The following is a 23,292-nucleotide window of genomic DNA, read 5'->3' as shown; positions in this document are numbered from 1 at the left end:
CTCAAAGAGCAGATCTGATTTTGGATTTCTCTTATAGTAGAAAGAGGTTTTCATTTGAAAGGGAGCTACAGAAGGGTAGAAGTTAATTTGTAAAATATTTGTCATGCCAATTTAACCCTTATAAGATCTACCAACAAAGAAGTGAGAAATATTAATAAATTACAGCTTGAAAAATGTCTCGTTTTCGGGATGAGAGGGCACTTACCCTTTCGTAGAATTCTCCCTTTATGAGAGAAGCTGTAATTCGGCTCACAATATCAGTGTCCACCATTAGCTCATCCCTGCTCATGGCCAGGCGGGCAGCCTTGGCAGGGAGGCCGGCCTTCAGGTACAAGTTCACGGCAGTGACATAATCTCCTTCCTGCTCCCGCACTTCCCCAGCCTTTTCTTCCTGCTGGCTCTCAGTTAACCACTGGTAATAGCTCCTCTTAAGATTCTCTAGTTCAGGGTGATTCTAAGTGCAAAATAATGTCAATGGAGATCAAGGTTAAAGTGAAAAACTTCCAGTACAATTTGCGTTTGACTACACATAATCACTAGATTCTCTACTTGTGTCATCAATTGCTTTGACTCTTCCAAATTCCTATCATGGGTGAGACAGTTGATAGTATAGGTTATAGAGTCTCACCTATATTAAAACAAACATTTTCCATTCATAAAGGACAGCATATACTCATCAGAAACACACATAGAACAAACAGCTAATGTAGATCAGAACGCAGATTCTTTTAGAAGAAGCACAGAAGGGAATTACATATCTGCTTAAGTAACAAATTACTTCCCTCAGGTAATATTCCTAATAGTTATATGAATTCCTCTCACAGATTCCTCATTTTATGAAATGCTACTCTGGTGCAGCCTGCTCCAGAAAGGTTTCTCAGCCAACAGGTGACTGTGAAGTCAGCTACATCATCCTGTAGTCATCTCCATAGACACTCATGGCTGCAGGTACTATTTTCTTTACATTCTGCCTTCTTTACCCCAGGCGTCCATTAGGGACTATTGAACTATCACTATTAAATGGTTATAAGCTAATTGCAAACATTCCTATTGAGAACTCAAATTATGTGGGCAACGAGGAATCTGTGGGAGTTGTCATTGTATGCATCAGAAAGAACATTACTGGAGGTAAGCAATTTACTCTTCAAAAAGATACATTCCCCCATGATTCTGCATCTTACGAAATATTAACCATGCCATGCAACAGACAGACAGACCAGAGGTGGAGTCCAGTCAAATAAAGAAACTATGGATAGCTTCAGCGCCGAAGGCTATGGTAACTTCAGCGCCAAACTTCTTGGCTTCGGAGTACTCAGCTCAACAATAGGCTTGGGGGGCTGATCCAGTAACAGCATTGATGGGCCGATCCCTTCCGAGTGTCATCCTGGCTTGAATTCTTAGATATGTGCGCACTGAAATTTCTGTGCCCATCACTGACACGAGAAGAGCCACCATGGCTTGAACAAAGATTTTAAACACAGCATGTTTCAATGCTTCCCACTCATCCGTAGGGGATGAAGATGTCAGGAAAGCAGGTACCGACAGAAGAATACTCTTTTTTTCTTAACACACTACTGGAGTGATGACATCATTGCTTTTTCCTTTGCTTATTTTTTTTTCCTCATTCTGTCACCGGTTTTCTGATGCTGGTGCATGTGGGGGGTGGAGGGGTGGGGGGGAGTTGGGGCGTCAGGGGCAATGAGGGCTGTGGGGGAGCAGCAGTGGCCTCATGTGAAGAGCACAGTGGCTCAGATTTCGAAGTGGGAGAATCCACTTCCACAGGATGGAGTCCTCATCTTGTGCAAGAAGTGCGGTCGTACCTATTTCGGGAGCGCGGTGATGCCGTGATTCTTCGTACGGCAGTGCAGTGTCTCAAAGGAAGAAGCTGCGAGTGTGTGACAAAGGTACGACCGTGCTTCTTGCACAAGATGAGGACTCCATCCTGTGGAAGTGGATTCTCCCACTTCGAAATCTGAGCCACTGTGCTCTTCGGATTCGAGTACAAAGAATTTTCCTCTCTTCCAAGGCACTCCTGTCCTGATGAAGGCCTACACCACTAGAGCTCACCTAGCTCCACGCAAAATGGCCGAAACACTGTTGTGTTGACATGTTATATGTTGTTGCTCAACTCTGTATAGTGCCCACACCGAATGGGCTACCTACCTGTTGATGATTCCACTAAATTCTCTAGCCTCCTTCCCAAGGAGCCCATAGAGACTGAACAAACATAAGAATCATATTTTCTCAAATATTGACTATTTGATTGTTCCAACCCAGATACTACACTCTGTATGTCCTAAATGTTGAATGTCCTATGTTTTTTTGAAAAAACAACAGTGTATTACCACACTACCTGCACGTAAAAATAAAAATTGATTGCAGTAAAACAGATTTTGTAACAATTCTGTGTCCACCCACACATGGGGTGACCCACCCAGGGTTTTAGCAGTGGTCGATTCATAGCAGAGAGACCCACCTGACCTTGCTCTTTCGTTGTTGTGATATTACTGGAGATACTGATGGTCCTCCCGGGTAACTGACCAAGACGGGGAGGAACAGCTGTGGTATCGTCCTTGGATCCAAGAACAAAGAAGCGACAGATAACAACACAGCCGGTGAGTTGGGGAGACTGATGCCAGACCGGTCTGTGTTGAATTCAAGGTTGCAAGCGGCAACATTGTAAAACGAGCGCTGGAACAAACATTGTTAAACGCGTTTGATGAAAGACACTAGTGAAGCTAAATTGCTGGTGAATATTTTAACATTAGAAGGAAAGATACCGTTGAAAGAGTGGTCCCGCACTCTGAATGTGCTCAGTCGAATGTCTCTGTACGGTATTGTTACAAGAGAAACAAAAGTAGAAGATTGATGTGAAGTGTAAATTGTGTGAAGAGAATTGAAGTGGTCCTGCGACGGTATAAGCAAAACCCATTGCACATTCGAAAGTCTTCGATTCTAGTATCAAAAGGGATCTGAGCCTGACGAGGGGGATCCAAGGTCTGAGCCCGGATGAGGGAGACCAAATTGTAAACTAGTAAAAAAGGGATCTGAGCCCGGACAAGGGGGACCCGTGGTCCAAGCTCGAAGGAGGGAGACCAGTTTTGAAGGTGTGAAAGTGAAAACCCTGACAAAGGAAAGGAACTTTTGTGTTTAGTTTGTTACATCAGGCCCTCTGCAATAAGAGACTGTCATTGCGAGAGAGACTTTGGCGGAAGGCCCTGATGCCTATGTGTTGTACTGTTACCTTGTGGCCTAGAAACCAGAGTGTGCGCAAAGCCTGCACGTGCCACCTAGCCCCGTGCTGAAAATGAGGGGAAGGGAAGACAACTGCTCAACTATCCTGTTATATAATTTCTTGAACACTTTCATACATTGTTATCCCACACCATTCTGTATTTGGAAGTAAGGATTGGCAATAGGTTTATTAGAATAAGGCCTTTTATTTTGACAGACTCCACTAGGACTGCGTTATTATTTGACGGTCATTGCCTGCTCCGATCTTTAGATTTAGGATTAGATGGGCGCTCTACCAACACATTGAAGTTCAATAAACACCCTTGAACTGTGATCACGTGTGTCTGTCTTCACTGTTTGATACCATGCCTTCCTTACAACACTTATCCTCATGTCTTTCAGGCGAATGCGAAGGACAAAACAGCGGGGTTAATGATTGTGTTTAAGGACATCCCCAACCTGTTGATTCAGGACACAAGAAAAGATAAAGATGGTTACTTTCTCCTCGTCAAGTTTAAAATCAATACAGACACATTTATGATAGCGACAGTGTATGTGCCAAACTCGGAGCAGGACGGGCTTCTCCAAGCAACATTGTGCAAGCTTGAGGATGTGGCGGAAGGGACAGTCATCCTCATGGGGGACTTTAATATTGCCTGGGTGCCGGGGGAAGACTGCAATGGTGCGCGACAACCAGCACAAGGAACTATTCTCAAAGGCTTAAGGACAGGCTCGCCGGAATGGGGCTGGTGGATGTGTGGCACGCGTGCAGAGGCTGAGAAGTGGGATACACGTTCTACTCCCACGTGCATAGATCACTGTCCCATCTAGATTATATCTAGGTGTCAACACAGCTGATGGTAAAAATTCAGGGAGGTATCCCTTGGCTCAATAACACTGCATGATCACGCTTCACTAGGAGTGACGGTCAATCTTCTTCATGGCTCTAGGGGGCTCTGGCAGTGGTCCCTCCCGGAGTGGATTCTCACAGACGCTGTTCTCTCGGAGGCGGTTGGGAAGAAGATTAAGGATGACTTCTGTGACAACTCCATGCCAGACACCTCCACGGGAAACTGGTGGGATGCATTTAAGGCAGAGATTAGGGGAGAATTGGTCGCTCTAAAGGCCTCCAAGGATAAACAAATGAGAACACTAGAACTGGAATTAGAATCACAGCTTAAGGAAATCATGCCTAGAATGGCAAACTACCCAAAGAGGGTCACGCTGAAAAGCTACAGCGCAATCAGGGACCAGTCAGATTTGTTGAGGGCAAGGAGAGTGGAGAGGAGTCTCTTAAATGTGAGACAATGGTTTTATGTAAAGGGCAATAGAGCAGACAAGCTCTTGGCTAAACAACTCAGACGGAAGGTAGCGGCCCAGACCATTTTGAAAATTCAGAACGACACAGGGGAATGCGTAATGGAAACAGGGGAGATATTGAATTGCTTTGAACGAGTCTATGATGCTCTCTACGCCTCCAATAGACCTCAAGAGGGACCCCAGAAAGACTACCTGAACTCTGACATTGCCAAGACTGTCAGAGGCAGATAGAACCGCATTAGTAGGGGAAATCCTAGATGAGGAAGTGCGACTGGCCATTGGGAGGCTGCCCCTCATAAAGCAATGGGCACAGACGGCTTTACAGCTGCATTCTATAAAATACCGATCTATCCTTGCCCCCAAATTAGCACAATTGTACAACTCCTTCAAGGCTGTGGGGGGGGGGGGCATCACGGAATCTATGGACCAAGCAAAGCAAGTGGTTTTTCCCAAACCGGGCTAAGATCCAACAATGTGCGGCTCCTACCGCTCAATAGCCCTCAGTGTATATCTTGGCGTTGGTATTGCTAAGATCTTGGCGACCAAACTTGAGGCCTTGCTCCCAGACCTCATCCACCCAAACCAGTCAGGATTCATTAAATCCCGTCAGACCTTCAACAATACACAGCGGTGAGAAGGTTTCGAAGCGCAGGATTCCCGTGGTGCTACTCACTTTAGACACTGAAAAGCATTTGACCGGGTAGAATAATAATTCCTTTTTCACACCATGGCATGGGTGGGGTTTGGGGAATAATTCATCCGGAAGGTCCAGGCGCACTGCCAGGCACCCAGCCTGCAGCTGGTCGATCAATGGATCAATGGACAAATCTTGCATACCATTAAACTGGAGAGGGGGACTGAACAGGGCTGCCCACTCTCGCCCCTGCTTTATGCAATATACTTGGAACCTTTTCTGCAATGGCTGAGGGAAGAACCCTTGGTGAAGGGCATCCCGTTTAGGGGTGGGGGGAAGGCCCATAAAGTCATTGACAATGACATGCTCCTGGCCCTCGCAGACCCGGCCGCAGGGGTGTTGCTAGGTCTGGAAAAGATCAGGGGCTAAGCTAATGTCGGGACTGGCGGGACTCGGGCTAGCTAGCCTTTTGGCTGTAGCCCCTGAGCTTCTATCCGGGGCTACAACCAAAAGACCCGGGGCTACAGCCACCTCAGCAACGACTCAGCCCGGCTGCCTAGTTGCAGTAGCTGTGGAGATCGAGACCTTTGCCAGGGTCTCTGGCCTGAAAGTTAATGCGCGCAAATCGAAGGTGCTGAATCTTTCATTGACAGAGGATGCCTTGGAGGGGGGTACGGGGGTGCACTCCGTTTCAGTGGGCAGTGGAGGAAATCAAGTACTTGGGAATTAACATTACGAAATCCCTAGACTCCACATATGGGGCGAACTACCCCCTACTGTTCTGCTTCTTGAAGACAGACTTTGAAGACTGGAATACCCTTCACATCTCTTGGATGGCCTCGATTAAGATGGTGACCCTCCTGCCGTTCCTCTATTTTATTCAAGCCTTACCGGTCGCCCTTCCCCAGAGTTTTTCGAAAGCTAAATAAACACTTCTCCGAAGAACAAAAAAACGAGGGTAGCACTGCACATACTTACAGCTGAGAGAAATGGGGGAGGGAGGGTTTTATTGGCAGTCCCGAACTTCTGCCACTACTTCCAAGCTGCCCAGCTGAGGGTGATAAGGCAGTGGCTATCGGGGGAGGACAAGAAGGAGTGGGCGTGTATGGACAGGGCAGTTGTTGGTATTGTTAAGGAAATTTATCATTTTTATGCTTCCTTCCCTCTCCTAGTGAGACCCCCAGCACATTTTGATGGACTTCTCGACCTGTTTCATTGTATCTTGAATAAGTGGAGCCTTTTTCCACTCATTCCTTCTTATGGGCTCTGTCTTTTGGAACTCTGCTCTCTGTGTTTTACCTTTACTATAGAGTCTACTTTCCTCCATATCTCTTTTAAGGCATCTGTGTTTTACTTTTGCAGCACACAGCTCCTTACGGGCAGTGTAGCTGGGAACCCTTTGGATTTTCCTTTGTGATTCTTTCTTTATCCTTACTTACTATGTGTTGTGATGTGCTTGTCTCTGCATGTGAAAGCTGGCGATGTAATGTGGAGTGTTACCTTGTGAATGTCGTAATGTTTACCCAAGGATTCCACACCCAGCCAGTAAGTGCTCCCCAGCCTGGGTGATGGGAGCCAGTGTTATGTCCTGTCAACTTATGTATATAACTTCATGTAACTGTGACTGAAGCACTTGTAATAAACATATAAGTAATCCCAAGAAGCCTGGAAGTCACTTTATAACATTGGCGTGACGAAGGTGGGATTACTTGTATGTTTATTACGAGTACTTCAGTCACAGTTACATGAAGTTATATACATAATATACAATGTATCTTGGTGTGGTTAGGACACAGGCAGGATACTCAGGAACCACACCAGAGCCAGGGTTATCAAAAGGTAAAGTCTTCTTTATTGTTCCAGTTACAGTGGGAAGGTGAGATAGGAGATCATGTGATGTGCTTCTGCTTCCCTTGGCTCTCTCCCTGCCAGTCCCCTCAACCCCTTTCCTGGAACCCTTACACTCACCCCATTCCACGCCTCGCACCAACACTCCAGGCTCCACTGCTCACTCACATAGACACACAGCACACATAGCAGATGCTATGCTAGGATACAACAACATCCCCCTCCTTTGATGAAAAGGAAAAGTATAACCATCCATGTGTATAAAAAGGAATTTACCCTCGAGAAACAATTACACCTTTAGTCCTGGTCTGCCCCCCAGGACCTCAGGGCTGCCACCCCCAAGCACAACCTGCTCTCTCTGAGCAAACAACATCTAACTCACCTAACCAATCAGTACAAAACCTCTTCTCCTTCTGTAAGGGCCTGCCACGCCCAAACCCTGTTCCTGCCACGTCCCGGCACAACCTCACCCTAATACAGGACACTACCGTCTCTGTAAAACAAGCAAACTCACTACATCCAACATCCTATGAAATTAATCAAAAACAAAACACATGGAGAATAACTAAGGTCTGAATATCACTAACCTTGCTTGTAACCTTCCTATCCACTATCAACATCACCACCTCTCTCCTCACATATAACAGAAAAGAAAATTTTAGGATAGCCACTCACACACAACCACAAAAGGCGTGGTGCGTAAAGAGTGCACAGCCACTACCGTGCAAAACAAACCTTCTGCCCAAGCACCAACAAGTTGTAAAAATGTGGCACCTGCTGAAAGTTCCACTACAAAAAAAAAAAAACTCAGTGAAAGCACAAAAAGATGGAACATGTAGTGCTACTCCGATGATAAAATTGTATGATAAATGTACAACTCATCAACCATGCCATCAACAGTTCTAGATAAACTGTTCAATATATTGTGTCCCCAATGACACTCAAAAACTCAACTCAAATCCACTAGAACCAACGCTGGCAAACTGTCTGTGTGCCCAACTCAAAGCAACCACAGCCCAACTAGGCATTCTCAGGAACAATATCCTACAATAACTGTACTACCTGGCACCACATACTTTAGGAGTCTAAATCATCACTCCTAAACCGACACTATAACCTCCTACTGGAGACAAATGCGGAAACACTAACCGCATACTACCAGAATTGTGTAGAGCCTACTCCTACAACTCACGCATACTCTTATGCCTCATTAGTCTCCTACTATAGTGTCCTACTATAGGATCTTTCTATCCTAAGATCCTCCGCAAAACACAACTCCTCTATTGCGTTCAACCTCCAATCACTGGTCACTCTAGGGTTTTCACAAGGCATCACACCTGGCCAGCATGCGACCCTCACCCTGTACTACATGCGTGCTACCTCTCATACGCTTTCTCCTCCTAACGTACGTACTCACAATTGCATACACCCAATGCAATCTCACTCACTTCAAACGTGTTACCTCTCACACGCCTAGACTTATACACATATGTAACAACATACCTCAATTGCATGCTCTCAACACTCTTACATCCAGATGCATACTATCAATGCAACCTCAACTCACATGCAAATTCACTACATTGCATTAAACATCACACAATTATATGCCCACTAACACATACTAAAAGGGATGATTGACACTAACAGACATGGTGTTGGTCAGGCACCATTCTGGAAGTGTGTGAAATCATAACACTAAACATCCCAAAAATCCAATTTCAAGAACATTCTTATTAATAATAAACATGTGCACTTGCATTTACTAAACTAAACTGTGGACATTTTCTCTCTTAAAAACTCATTGACATATCAATTAACATCATTCAAGAAAAATGTGGCATCTTATAAAACTTTGCTGTGCTCAACTTCATTTAGACCCTGTGCAAATCTCTTTATGAAACGTTGTGCATCTCTTCAATAAATTGTCTTAATTTAACAAAAGCCACATTTCTGTGTTAAAATCACTGTTAATTCGACTCCGTACAATATTTTCATTACAATAATCGACTCAATTGCGAATCAACATACTTCTGCAACATCACTCATTATCAATGTCACTCAATGAACTCCCAGCAGGCACACCCAAAATGGTTTTTCAAAACCGTAATATGCACATACTCTGCTATCTCATCCATAGCATAAATAAACTTCAATTACAACGAATGCTTTGTAACTCGAATGAGTTATACACCCACAATTTAAACATCAATTTCACCGGAATGCTTCAATGCCGTAATAAGTATAAATCAAATAAAACAATAAATGTAAAATCTCTAATCTACCCAACCGCACCGCAGCAGATCAGATATGCCAGCATTTTCACAAAGTTCATACGGCAAAACGCACCGTAATAGAGGCCTCAAATGTACTTAAAAATACTGCGCAAGTAGCTGTCAAATCATTCACATGAATTCCCATTACTTCCATTGCGGGAATGCATAACGATTCTCAGTACCTAATAATACACGGCTCCTCGTCCCACAAGGAAATCCAAAAAAAACAAACAAACACACATGCCCATTCCCAGGCTCGTAAACAACAACTTGAATTCCACACAGTTCCGATGAGCATAATAAACGCACTCTCTTCCTTGAGTTCCGGCGAGAATATTGTGCTTCCTCAATGGAAGTAATGGGAATTTATGTGAATCAATTCCTGCACGCATATATCCACACACAAACTTCTCGTGTGTGCAGGAATTGAGGTTAAAAGCTAAAATGTATTGGATTTAACGCATTTGAGGAATTTTAGGTTCAAAAGGACTCATTTTGAAATTCTGAACATGCACAATATGCGTAGATGTGATGAGTCAGTAGCCGGGTGCGAGAGAGGTTAGAGTAACCTATGAGGGATTGCAGGGTAGGCTGCAGCGCAACATGGACATGTAGGAATAAATGTGCATATTTCATTGTTATGCCATAAGGGCGGTGTACGCAAATGTCACTATGAAGTTGAGTTCTTAGGCAGTGTAGACACAAGTGTTTGTGGGTGAGTGCCACAGAGGTGCAGGGTGGTACATAAACTGGCCATGAATTTTAGGAAATGTAATTATATAGTTTGCTATTGCTTCAATGGTGACAAAAGAAGTATATATATTGTGCAACATGGATTATTAAGATGGTATTTTCTGCAAAATGGTAATGCAAAATGTTGTTTTATGTGACTCATGTATGAAATGGGTGCACATGGCTAAAACATGTGTTTTGCTAAGAGTCAAAGAGGTCGAGTGTTGGGTAGCGCCCAGAATGATAAAACCTGTGTTTTGATAAGCGTCAAAGAGGTTGAGTGTTAGAGCCCAGAATATGTATTGTATGTGGGTGAAAGTGCCACATGGGTTTGGAGGTAGCAACTCCAGTGTATATGTAAGCATGAGTGTGGTTGAGTGAAACCACAGCTGTATGGGTGGTAGCTCTGCCATTAAACTAGAAAAATATGGGGAGTGTGCCACAGCGTTCTGGACGGTAGTACATCCAGTTGTGCAGGGTAGAGGTGGAGAGCCTGTGTGACCATTTGGGTATGTTAGAGGTGTGTGTGGTTAGGAATACCACAGGTGTTGCGGAATACCACAGGTGTTGCTGGGAGGTAGCGCCTCCAAGCATACTCTACTTCCCTCTCAAGCATAGCAGTGAGAATGCATGTGAGTTGGGAGGTTGTGTATCCAAGCATAACAGTGAGGATTTATGTAAGTTTTCATCGCTCCATAATAAGATGCATTCATGTTCCCTCCTTGTTCCAGTGTGGCTTTATGTGTGTAGATTAGGAGATTCATTCGGAGTATCATTGTCCATTAAAAGGGAGGTTATTGAGAGATGCGAGGTTTGGGATGTTATTAAATAGTGTAATGGGTGAAGTAAGGTGCGAGCGAGAGTGAGTCAGAGAAGATGTGAAAGTTAGTCAGAGAATGATGTGAAATGGGGTAGCGCCCATAGTGTGTGTAGCCTGTGGATGTGTCACAATGAAGTGAGGAGGTAGCGCCTCCGTGACTATAGTGGAGGTAGCGCTTCCGCGAGTACAGTGGAGGTAGCGCCTCCCACATGAGAAGTATGAAAGTATATTTGGAGGTAGTACCTCCGCCAGAGTAATTGGAGGTAGCGCCTCTGCCAGAGTAATAGGAGGTAGCACCTCCGCCAGAGTAATAGGAGGTAGCGCCTCCGGCAGTGTAATAGGAGGTAGCGCCTCCACCAGAGTAGTTGGAGGTAGCGCCTCCGCCAGTGTAATTGGGGGTAGCCCCTCTGCATTTGGAGGTAGCACCTCCACCAGTGTGATTAGAGGTAGAGCCTCTGCCAGTGTATTTGGAGGTAGTGCCTCCACCAGTGTAATTGGAAGTAGCGCCTCCGCCAGTGTAATTGGAGGTGGCGCCCCTCCAGAGTATTTGGAGGTAGGACCACCGCCAGCGTAATTGGGTAGCGCCCCGCCACGGTCCCAGTGTAGTTGAGGTAGCACCTCCGCCTGAGTAATTGGAGGTAGCGCCTCCGCCTCTGTAATTGGGGGTAGAGCCCCGCCAGAGTATGTGTAGGTAGCGCTTCCGCTTGTGCAATTTGGTAGCGCCCAGCCAGAGAATATGGAGGTAGCACCTCCGCAAGTGTGATTGTAGGTAGCGTGTAGAGCCTCCGCTAGAGTATTTGGAGGTAGCGTATCCACCAGTGCGATTGGAGATATCGCCCCAGATGCATGAGGGTGTAGGTGGGTGTGTAGGGTTAGTGGCCTACAGAAGTAGGGAGAGTGTCCCTCAGAATTGATATTCCCCATGCTGGTGATGGATGTGCAAAGGAGGGGAATATGCTGTGGTGTGTTTGTTCGTATGTGTTGACGTTTGAGAAGAAGGGAGATATGTTGTGTCTATTTGATGTTTCTGTGTCGGTGCAGTGTGTCAGGTTCCATAGTAAATAGGTGGTAATTAAATAATTATTATCCTTATGTTCTTTGTTTATTTCATTGTTAGGTTTAAAAACTAAATATAGTCCTTTCACTGTTAAAATGGTTGGGCCTTAACTTCCATATTCAGAGTACTGCAGATACCCCAAGCCAAGATGGAGGGCAGAGGCAGGAGTTCTGATTGGGTGGCAGGTTGACAATGGTGTGACTCCCAACATTCTAAACTGCCTTTCATTAGTTTAGTTTCCTGAGCTGGTCATGTTTCTGTTTATCTCCTATGTTTTGGGCCTTGGAAAACTCATAAGAAAATATCTTCAAGACTAAAAGAAAAAGAAACAACTCATTCAAGTTACATCTACTCTAAAGAAATTAATTTTCCCTGTGGAAGAAAACGCTGTGAGGTCTTCTAAAGCAAAAAATAAGCTAAGTACTTTTTATGTAATTAATCTAATTGAACTGCCAAAGTTAGCCTTATCTTCTGTTATTTTCTCCTCTAAAGTGCAAGGATTAAAGCTTTGTCTTTTTTTTAACATTGACATTGGAAAACCAGGGGAGCTCTAGTCCAAAGTTGATTGCGTGCGCGCGCACAAGAAACTGTTTATTAAACACTGCACTTACCTTGTCAGATCGCATTCTGGATGATGAAAAAAGGTGAACTCATTCTTGTTTAAAGAAAACAAGGTAAGCCTGCATGTTTAATTCATTAAAAGACGTCGTGTTGTGAAGCCAGTGTTTTTACATGGCAAACTCATTCATCAGAGATTAAGTCATGAAAACATGATATTTAAAGGCTATTAAAGTTAATGACTGCACAGGCAACCTTGTTTTTTAAAAGCAGCACAAAGAAGGATATTTATTTTTGAGCCAAGGTATTTTTAACAAAGAGGAAAATATATAAGTCTTGTGTACCATATTATATGAGGAATCTTCCAAATGCATTTCATTACATGCAAAGACGTTTTTTGAGGAATAACTTTACTTTAAAACTGCACTCAATATTAAATGGTATTTCCTTTGGTTGTTGAACTATTTCCATAAAGAGAGGAAAATGAAATGGAATGAACTGATTAAGGAAATAGTATCATTTTAAGGAAAACAAAAGATTATTTCTGTGTTTTCAACTATTTTTTTCAAGTGTGCTTCATTCAAAAGACTCATCTTCTTGAGACATTCTGGAGTTTGTGTTCACAGTTTTATTGACATTGTTTGGAAACACATTTTCTTTTCTTCAAGTTCATTTATTTCCACAAGGAACCTCCATCAATTTAGTCACTTGTAATGACATTCAGTTCATTGGTTTTCAGCAGCACAGTTATGAAACATGACCACCAAAGTTTGCTTTTAGGGTAAAAGAGTTGGAGTTATTTCAAAACTAAAAAAAAATATATAGAAATAATTATCATCCTCTGGGCTCTTTGCAGAGGGTATTCAGGTAGGATTGTTGATATTCATAAAATAATAGTTGTTTAGTTTTGTAATATTATTTAATGCTTAACAATTTTCATTCATGCAGAGACCGGATGAAGATAGAAGATCCAGTGTCTGATTTGTTATTTTATCCACTTTTCCCCCTTCCCCCCAAGGGTGTCTAGTACTCAGCTGTTCAGTTTAGTTGTGAGCTAGACATCTTAGTGGGATCGTGGGACTCAGCAGCTCCTGCGTTGGATGTGGATATTACCAGCCTGATAGAATGAAAGGCCCAAGTAGTTAACTTCGCCTGAGCTGCTGAGACCACTTCCCAGAATAATTATGGAAGCCTTGGGGGATATGATTAAGGAGTTGAGGGAAGAATTAAGGGTTTCTATAAATGAGAATGTCCTTTTAAATAAAAAGATTGAGGAGTTAAATATTAAGGTTACACATATTCAGGAAATGTCAGAAGAAAGGTTGGTAGGTAGGAGAGAAGAACAGATTTTGGAACCTCCAGTTCTGGAAAGGGAAGGTTCTAGACAGAGAGGAGATTCTGGTTTAGGAGCAATTGGAGGTTTAAAGTCTTTAATTTTACCGGTGCCTCTGGCACCACCTGAACGTTTTTCTGGTGAGGCTAAAAGATTTCAAACATTTTTTACTCAATGTGAATTACATTTTTTAAGTAGGCCGGAAGTGTTTTCTTCTGATATGTCAAAGATAACATTTATGATATCTTATCTTTCAGGGGAGGCTGCTAGTTGGGCAGGAGTGTTGGTTAAACAAAAAGATTTAGCTTTGTATGATTTTAAGTTATTTAAGGAGGAGTTCAGTAAGTTATTTGATAAACGTCAGGAATCCTTACAAGTTGATGGTGAGCTGCTTGAGTTAAAACAGGGGAATCGAGAGTTAGTCAGTTATATTACCCAATTTAAGACTCTAGTGGTTGAAAGTAACTGGCCAGAAGAGAAGAGAGCATCCCTTTTTTACAGAGGTTTAAGGGATGAATTGAAAGACGCCTTGTCTGGGGTGGTAAATAGACCAACTTCTTGTGACGCCTTGATGGATTTAGTTGTACAGTTAGATTTTCGCCTCTATGAAAGAAGATTGGAGCGTAGGAGGGGAGACAATAAACAAGAGAATAAATCTAATCCTAGATTTGATAGACCTAGGCAGGAGTTTGTAAATAGAGATTTTAGGTCAAAAAATTCAGAAAGTTCAGGAAGAATTAGAGGACCTCTTTCTAAGGAGGAAAGAGATAGGCAAAGAAATAATAATCTCTGTCTTTATTGCGGAAGGAGTGGACATTTTCCTGGGAACTGCCCTTACACTCCAAAGAAAGTACAAAATCCTGACGGCAAGAATCATCAAGTAGCCAATACTCTTCAGGCGGCAGTTCCTCACATAACAATTAATGTATCCTTGATTTTTGAAAAGAAATTGGTGGGTAGTGGTCCTGTGATTATTGATTCAGGAGCAACTGGGAATTTTATGGATTGGGAAGTAGCAAAGAGTTTAGGTATTCCCTTAGTGAAGAAGGTTTTATCTGAGCAGGTTAGTTCAGTGGATGGATCAGAATTAACTTCAGGACCAATCACACATGAAACTTCTCCCTTACTAATGATTATGGCAGGGAACCATGGAGAGGAGTTGATTTTTGAGATTATCGATGCTCCACAATTGAAGATTATTTTAGGCATGCCCTGGGCTTACACATCATAATCCTTTGATTGATTGGGGCAGAAGGGTGATTGAATTAAATTCCAATTTTTGTAAGGAACATTGTTTTGAAGGTAAATCCCTTGAAGATACCCAGATTGATGATGTTAAGGGTGCAAGGTTCTTAGGAGAGGTTGGAGCTCTTTTTCACTCTCATACTATTGGAGCTGTTATGGGAGAGTTACCTGATTGCTACAAAGAATTCAGTGATGTCTTTGATGAGGTAGTGGCAGGTGGTCTTCCTCCTCATAGACCATTTGATTGTAAGATAGAACTTGAACCAGGAGCCACTTTACCTTGTAGCAGGGTTTATGCACTTACTGAAAAGGAAAACGATTACCTTAAGGAGTATTTAACTGAAAATTTAGCAAAGGGTTTCATTAGACATTCCAAGTCCCCGGTGGCATCTCCTTTATTTTTTATGCCTAAAAAAGAGGGAACATTGAGGACTTGTATTGATTATAGAGCTCTAAATAAGGTAACCATCAAAAACAGATATCCACTTCCTTTAATTTCAGTTATGTTAGATCAGATACAAGGAGCTGAAATATTTTCTAAATTGGATTTGAGAGGTGCTTATCATCTTGTTAGAGTAAAAGAGGGAGATGAATGGAAGACAGCTTTCAAGACTAAGTATGGATTATTTGAATATTTAGTGATGCCTTTCGGATTATGTAATGCCCCAGCTTCATTTCAGTTTTTTATTAATGAAGTTCTACGTGAGTTTCTGGACATTTTTGTTGTAGTCTACATCGATGATATTTTGATTTATTCACAAGATTCGAAACAACATCAAAGTCATGTAAAATTGGTCCTACAAAAATTGAGAGAAAACCATTTATTTGCAAAATTGGAAAAAAGCCAATTTCATACTTCTTCAGTTGAATTCCTTGGTTTTGTGATTACTCCTGGTGGGTTGGAGATGAATTTAAAGAAGATTAAGGCTGTCAAAGACTGGCCATCTCCGACTAAGGTTAAGGAGGTGCAGAGTTTTTTGGGTTTTGCCAATTTTTATAGGAGATTTATCGAAGGATTCTCTCAAATCATTACTCCTATTACTAAACTTCTTAAGAAAGGAGTAAAATTCATTTGGAGTGAAGAAGCTGAAGAGGCTTTTCAGGTTTTGAAAGATCGTTTCATTACAGGACCTGTGCTTTTACATCCTGATCCTTCTAAGCCTTTTTTTGTTGAGGCAGATGCCTCCAATCTGGCTATGGGAGCGGTTTTATCTCAAAGGCATGAAAACACTGGACAATTGCATCCAGTTGCTTATTTTTCCAAAAAGTTTTCTTCAGCTGAAATCAATTATACCATCATGGATCGTGAGCTTTTAGCGATCCAGGCAGCCTTTGAGGAATGGCGCCATTATTTAAATGGAGCTAGACACACTGTGACAGTTTTGACTGATCACCGAAGTCTTTTATTTTTAAAATCAGCTAAAACTTTAACACCCAGACAATTAAGATGGTCATTATTCTTTTCAGATTATGATTTTGTAATTACATTTAAACCTGGAAGTCAAAATGGAAAGGCAGATGCTTTGTCTCGTCAGTTTCCTGGTAGTGAACAATTGAAGGAGATTGATCAACAACCTGTGATTTCCTCTGAACATTTTATTGTGGCGGGAGTTTTTGATGAAGGAAGTTTTTCTAAAGAAATTCAAGACTGTATGACTTCTGAACAAATGGATGAATGGGTGAGACAGGACCCAGTGAGAAAAATTAAAAATGGTTTACCATATTTCGACACTAGATTATATCTTCCTTCAGAGAAGCTCCGTGAAAAATGTTTGATTGATTGTCATGAATCAAAACTCTCAGGTCATCCAGGGTTTAGAAAAACTTTAGAGTTGGTCAGGAGGGAATTTTGGTGGGATACAATGAGAAGTGACATTTTAAACTTTGTTAAGACTTGTGAGACTTGTATTAGAGCCAAGTCACATGTGGGTAAACCAATGGGTTTATTAGAACCTCTTCCAATTCCGCCGCATCCGTGGCATACTATTTCTATGGATTTTATAGTTGATCTCCCTAAGGATCAAGGTTGTTCTACAATTTTGGTTGTTGTTGATTTACTTACTAAGGAAAGTCATTTTATTCCAATTAAAGGGGAAGTTACTGCAGAAAGTTTGGCACAGCATTTTTCCCAAGGCATTGTTCGGCTGCATGGTTTACCTAGTCAGGTGATTTCCGATAGAGGTTCTCAGTTTATTTCAAAATTTTGGAGGGCCTTTTGTAGAAGTCTTGGTGTGGAAGTTAAATTAACATCTGGATATCATCCCGAGACTAATGGTCAAGTGGAACGTGTTAATCAAGAGTTGGAAAAGTACTTAAGATGTTACTTGCAAGCAGGAGACAGTTGGGTAGATCTAATATGGATAGCAGCATTTGCATATAATAATTCTATGAAGGATTCTACTTCTATGTCACCTTTTTTCTGTAGTCGTGGTTTAAATGAAGGAGATGTGTTATATCGTGCCTGAGTGTGTTTGTAATGTTTATCAGTAAAGGAAGGAGATGTTTTGTGATGTGCTTGTCTCTGCATGTGAAAGCTGGCGATGTCATGTGGAGTGTTGCCTTGTGAATGTCGTAATGTTTACCCAAGGATTCCACACCCAGCCAGTAAGAGCTCCCCAGCCTGGGTGATGGGAGCCAGTGTTATGTCCTGTTCACTTATGTATATAACTTCATGTAACTGTGACTGAAGTACTTGTAATAAACATATAAGTAATCCCAAGAAGCCTGGAAGTCACTTTATAACACTACTGTTCTTATACTCAGAGATTAGCACACACCAGCTTATGTGGAGTGCCAAGGGGATACCTAGTATCCCCCTTCTCTCTGCTCCTGTGACTTTTTAGTCACATGGACAACCCTCTAGTTATGGGTTGTGGCAGTGGCTGTGTTCTACCTACTCTTGTGCTATTTTGTATTCACAGTCCCGGGTGTGCACAATAGGGTCACCTATGTACTAACACAATGGCTCCTTTCTTTTTTTGACATTTCTAGCGCGGTTGTTCTTTGATAGCCCTTCTTCTACCATTCTGGGAGGGGGAGGTCAGTGTGTGTTTTGCCTTTGGCAGAAACCCTTATGTGTCCCCGCCTATGCTCCAGTGTGTCTGGAAAGGCAGGAAGTGGGGGAGGAGTTTTTCACTCCTCTCCCCTTTGTCTGCCTGAGTATCTGAATGGAACAGGCTCCCACTGGGTCTGGCTGCCCTGATTAGACAGCCACCCACTCCTTTCTGTAAACTGCTGAGTGAGAGATTGCACAGGAGTGTGTGCTGAAACTGAATAAAAGGTGAGGTTCCTGAGGTGAAAGGCAAGTCGACCACTGGAACTTGAAGTAACAGAGAAGATGACCAGAGACGCCTGCAAACTATTTGCAACACTGAAGCTACCACTGCTGTCCTGACTGTGTTTTCTATGCGACAGAGGAGCTCTGAAGAGGACAACTCCTTCCGTTTGGCTGGTGGGACCAACCAGACGACCTACAATCTGAGCCATCTTCATAGGTGCTCTGCCTTTTCAGAGTTGCAGACCGTGAATATCAGGAGACCTCTGACCCAATAGTAGTGCATCCTCTTGCCAAGGACAAATCCGTCCAAGTCTTTGCTGAGCTTCAGGTGAACCTCCAGAGACACAATTCGACTCATCCAAGTCCCCTCACCAGAGTACAAGACTCCAGGAATCGAAGAAGATTGACCGGGTGAATCAAGTCCTCTGTCGGTGCTGCAGAAAAGGTGCCAAACCTGCAGACTGACCAGAGAAGCTGAAGAATGCCGTGCCAGACGTCCTCTCTCTCTCTAGAGACTGCTGCTGAGACATTCCATTCATTGTCCTGCCTTTCGTCACCAGACCAAGGAATCCGGAGACCGTGTCCATCGCTGCTGCACAGAGGAGAATCCAACCATGAACATTTCTTCTAACCTAAGGTACTGTGGGGTAAAAAGGTATTGCTTACCTTGAACCAAGAATTCGCTCCAGAGTGTTGGAGTGCAGGTGGAGGTGTCCATTCTTACCTCAGACACAAGCTGTCTGCTTGTGTCCTTTTTGCAAGTCCTTTAAAAGGGTCTCCAATGTTGTGTTAATTCTTCTAGTGTTCTTAACTAGAGACTGAAAGTATCCACTGGAACCTTTGCTGTTCTGCTGCTTCGTAAGACTTTGAGCCCTCTCCAAACTGACCTTTGCAGTTAGGGATCGGACTTAGTTTGCTGAGAAAACACCTTTAGAACCTTAAACTCTGCTACTGTTTAACTAACCAACCTTTTTCCTTCCGAAAAGACTTTATCTTATGTGATTTTGCTAACTAAATACAATTACCGTATATCTTTGTCTGTGAGGGAGTGCGCGGTCATACCGATAATACGGTAGACTGTCAGAGTCAAACTCTACCAATTGTGCCCCGCACAACTACCAACTAAGCAGTGGCCTTTGAAAAGTATCTGTAAGTAATGCTATGTGTGTTGGTTAAGTGATATGAGTATTTTATGACAACCCTTGTGTAAATAATAAATATATAGTTTAATATAAATTCATAAGTGTTTCTTTCGACTACTGTACTAACGGGGTTCAGTGTACTTACCTACAGCTCACATCTTCCTCTTATAGTAAGTCTGACTGCTCTGCCACTCTACCAAGGTTCCATGAGTAGTACAGACTGATACTAAGAGTTGGGGACCTGTATGCCACTGGGCTTCACACCCATCTAACAAATCAGTCGCCACCTTTTAGAAATACCTCACAACTCACTTAGGTGACACCCATCTGATCTCAAAACTGTATCAAATTATCTCTCATAGCCCGGGAAATGGTACTTGGTCTTACATGGAGCTATGGGAGGGACATTGGGTCGACCAATAGCCACAGAGGAGCAGGAATTTCTCTGGTGCAACATTCCCAAATCTAATCCTCTCGATTCAATTGAGGGAAGTGTGGTACAAGGTGCTTCTACAGTGGCATTATACCCCTGAGAGGCTCCAGATGATGTATCCGGACTTGTCGCCAGTCTGTTGGAGGGCCTGCAAGGGGAGGAGAGACTGGGTCCACATGTGGTGGCCCTGCCCAGTCTTGCAACCCTTCTGGGAGTGGATGCAAGGCTCAATCAAGGAGATGCTGAACACTAACCTGTCCCTGGGGATTGAAACATGCTTACTGGGTCTTTGGGAGAGGGAAACAGTGCCACAAGGTAGGGCACAATTTAAAGCATGCATGGCCCTTGTGTTAGTGGCACCCATCTAACAAATCAGTCGCCACCTTTTAGAAATACCTCACAACTCACTCAGGTGACACCCATCTGATCTCTAGTGGTGGATAGCAAATGGAAATCCAAGGAGGCCCCCACGAATCAGGAGTGGCTATCCCAGATTCGGCACATCCTTGCGATGGAATGGGTAACCTATACAATCCAAGGGAACTACCCAACATTTCGGGAGGACTGGGGCAATGGTGCTGACGTATGTCTGTGATGATTACCACTTTCAGATGTGCCTGCACAATCTAAGGATTTTGGGCTGTCGTAGTGTGGAAGGAGGTGCTAATGTTAGCGGTCTACCGGCTGAGTGCAGGGGGCAGGGCAATTCTGGGGTCGGTGGGGGCGGGAGTGATGTGTGAGTTGGGGGAAGGAGGATTATGTTTCTATATGATTTTTAATGCTAATGCTAATAAATATCCTTTACAAATTTTAAAAAAAGATAGCAAGAGTGTGGATATGTCCCAACATAAAATGGTTACAGTACTAGTCGAGTGATTGAGCATGTTACTGCATGTGACTGTGGAAATAAGAAAATTAAGGGAAATGCTGCCAGCGACCCACAGTACACATGAGATGGCATCACTTCCGGCATACTTCTGCACAAAGAAGTGGTTATTAAGCCAGCCTCTGAGTCACATGGGTGTCCAGAGCAGGCTGCCCCTGAGGAGTACTTTTATAAGATGAGGAATCTGTGGGCAGAAATCATCCATTGGAAGTAATAATTATGTATCATTTTAAGGTCTTGGGGGTTAGAAAAGCTCAGATATTCAAAGTATAAATCCAAAACACAAACATTTCTAAATGCTGTATCCTCCATACATTTAAGGACGTTTGACAAAGATCCACGAAAACAAAAACAGGCCATCAAGATAGGAAAGTAAAGGAAAAACAAAGTGATAAAAAGAGCTAAAAGAATACCACCACCACCTCCATAGGATCTAAAGGCTGAAATCAAGGAAAAACAATTAAAGAAAGTAGAATAAGTATTTGAGATGCAGACACACATAGAAAAGGTACCTTTGCTTCTGCGACAGCAATGCAGTCATCCCACATGTGGAGCTCCTGGTACATTTCCATTGCTTCAACCACAGCATTCTGCATCAACAAAAGCACAGTGTTGCCCATTGGAATATAGTAGGATTTGTCGACAATCATTTAGTATATTATCAGCATGGAATGTACACATGTGACATTACTAAACATTGCAACTCCTGCACGATTTGTCCTTCACCCATGTGCATAGGATAACAGGCTAGCAGTTCCGGCTGGGGTGGTACCAAGCCTGATTTGAATATGGTCTTTCCCCTTCTGTAATGGCTTGGCAGGTGAAGAACGATGGTCTGGAGGGTTGCCCATAGCAAAGCCAGAGGTTAGGATTAACTCTAAACCTTCCAGCCATCACCTCTTGTGCTTTGCTACAGAGCAATACAGAGCAGATACTCTACTGCAGAGTAACATTTGTACATATTTCTCCTTTTTTTAAATTAACTGAATTAGCCATCTCACCAACACACTCCAACACTATTTTGGGCTTAATTTATCTGCGAAACATGATAGAAACAGCAGTCTAAGACGCAGTTTATCGTGTCACCACTACACAGCGCCGGGCATTCAATGAAGTAGATGTACCTACTGTGAGAAACCTAAGGGTATCCTCACTCCTAAACCCCCTGGATTCTCTTCTCAGGTGGCCAGAGGAAGGTCATTGCTTTTTGATCCTGACCCTGCGGGTGGAGAAGCGAGGGAGGATTACCTGGGTGGAGGGTCCTTGGAAATTGGGAGTGGGGTACCTATAGGCGAGACATGAAATCCCCCTTTCCCTTTTGATGAGCAGCTTAACCCGCCCCCCCGACCTTTATGGCCTACTGCAAGACCTCTCCCCTCATTTCCCCACATTTTACATTTGAAAGTACTGGGACAAGGAAGAGGAGACAGATAAATGAACACTACACCTTAATTGTACCACTCTGGAACTGGGACGAGGAAGATGCCCGCAGAATATGGTGCAAGTCAAGCATGCCCCCTTAATCCTGGTCAGGCAAACTTAATAAAGGGTCCACACCTGCCACCTATTAAGGGGTTGTAGATGTATAAACAGAGAGGCAGAGATAACCACAGTGAGAAACAGAGAGGCTTGTGGGGAGGAGACCAGCAGGGGACCCATTTTCGAGGAGGCAGCCATGGTGGGACCTGTGGAGGAGCCAGGATGCCGGCCAGCAGCCCATAAAGCCTGTAAAGCCCAAGGTACGTTGGGCCGGTGGGCTTTCACAGGAGAGGACGCCTACATACCAATGAATCAGCAACCAGAGCTGCGAAAGTACAGGCAAAAGTAGGACGCCGTCCGCATCCACACAGAGGCAGCAGAGCAACCAGTGCGGGCAAGACAGGTCCCGGTGTGCGAACGAGACCCGCCGGAGCTGGCCCGCTGACCTACAAAGCAGGACCGAAGCAGCCAGAGCTGCAGAGGAATAATGCTGAGGACCAGTGAGTGTCAGGGCGAGGTACTCAACACCCGGGGCATCCCTAGCGGGCTGCAAATAGGTAACAAAATGCTGAACTGAAGAGAAACTTGAAAATAAGCACATTGAATGGATATTGAATACAGGCACTTAACTGTTGCACGCAATTGACTCCTTGGCACTTCCATCTGTGGAACTCCCTGCACTCCCCCCTGCACCCTCCCTCCCTTGTCTATTCTCTCTCTGCACGTTCTGAATACTCACAAGGCCTATTACGACAGTCTCCTTCTGTTCATCAGTTTTATTCTATTTGCCTTTTTTTCCATGGTCCCTCCCAGTTTGCCCCGTGGGCGCTTTGAAACACAATTTCTTGATGTATAAGTGACTTACAAATGCACACCAAACCAATTAGGTATCTGGGTTGCGTGACCTGTGATGGGTGGACCAAGTGGTCTGACAACTGCATGTAATTGTGAGAAACAAAGAAACTGTAAAATAAACCAAGGAGAAGCACTGCAAGTGAGCTGGTGAAGCAATCCAGAA

General features: G+C 43.4%; 1 protein-coding gene across 2 annotated transcripts in view; it reads right to left on the bottom strand.

Moving 5' to 3' along the window:
• The window catches only part of IFT172 (intraflagellar transport 172), a 1,218,930-nt gene that overhangs the window by 635,872 nt on the left and 559,766 nt on the right, over positions 1-23,292 (bottom strand). For both annotated transcript variants that reach the window (XM_069605452.1, XM_069605451.1), the window contains exons 21-22: positions 21,308-21,385; positions 206-454 (exon numbers count right to left, since the gene is read on the bottom strand). In XM_069605452.1, the coding sequence (XP_069461553.1) occupies positions 206-454; positions 21,308-21,385 (327 nt within the window). The remainder of the gene's footprint in view (positions 1-205; positions 455-21,307; positions 21,386-23,292) is intronic.

This window comes from Ambystoma mexicanum, chromosome 4p, assembly GCF_040938575.1.
Source record: "Ambystoma mexicanum isolate Mex_15411 chromosome 4p, UKY_AmexF1_1, whole genome shotgun sequence".
In the NCBI taxonomy this organism is placed as follows: domain Eukaryota; kingdom Metazoa; phylum Chordata; class Amphibia; order Caudata; family Ambystomatidae; genus Ambystoma; species Ambystoma mexicanum.
This window is presented reverse-complemented; position numbering and strand designations above follow the sequence as displayed.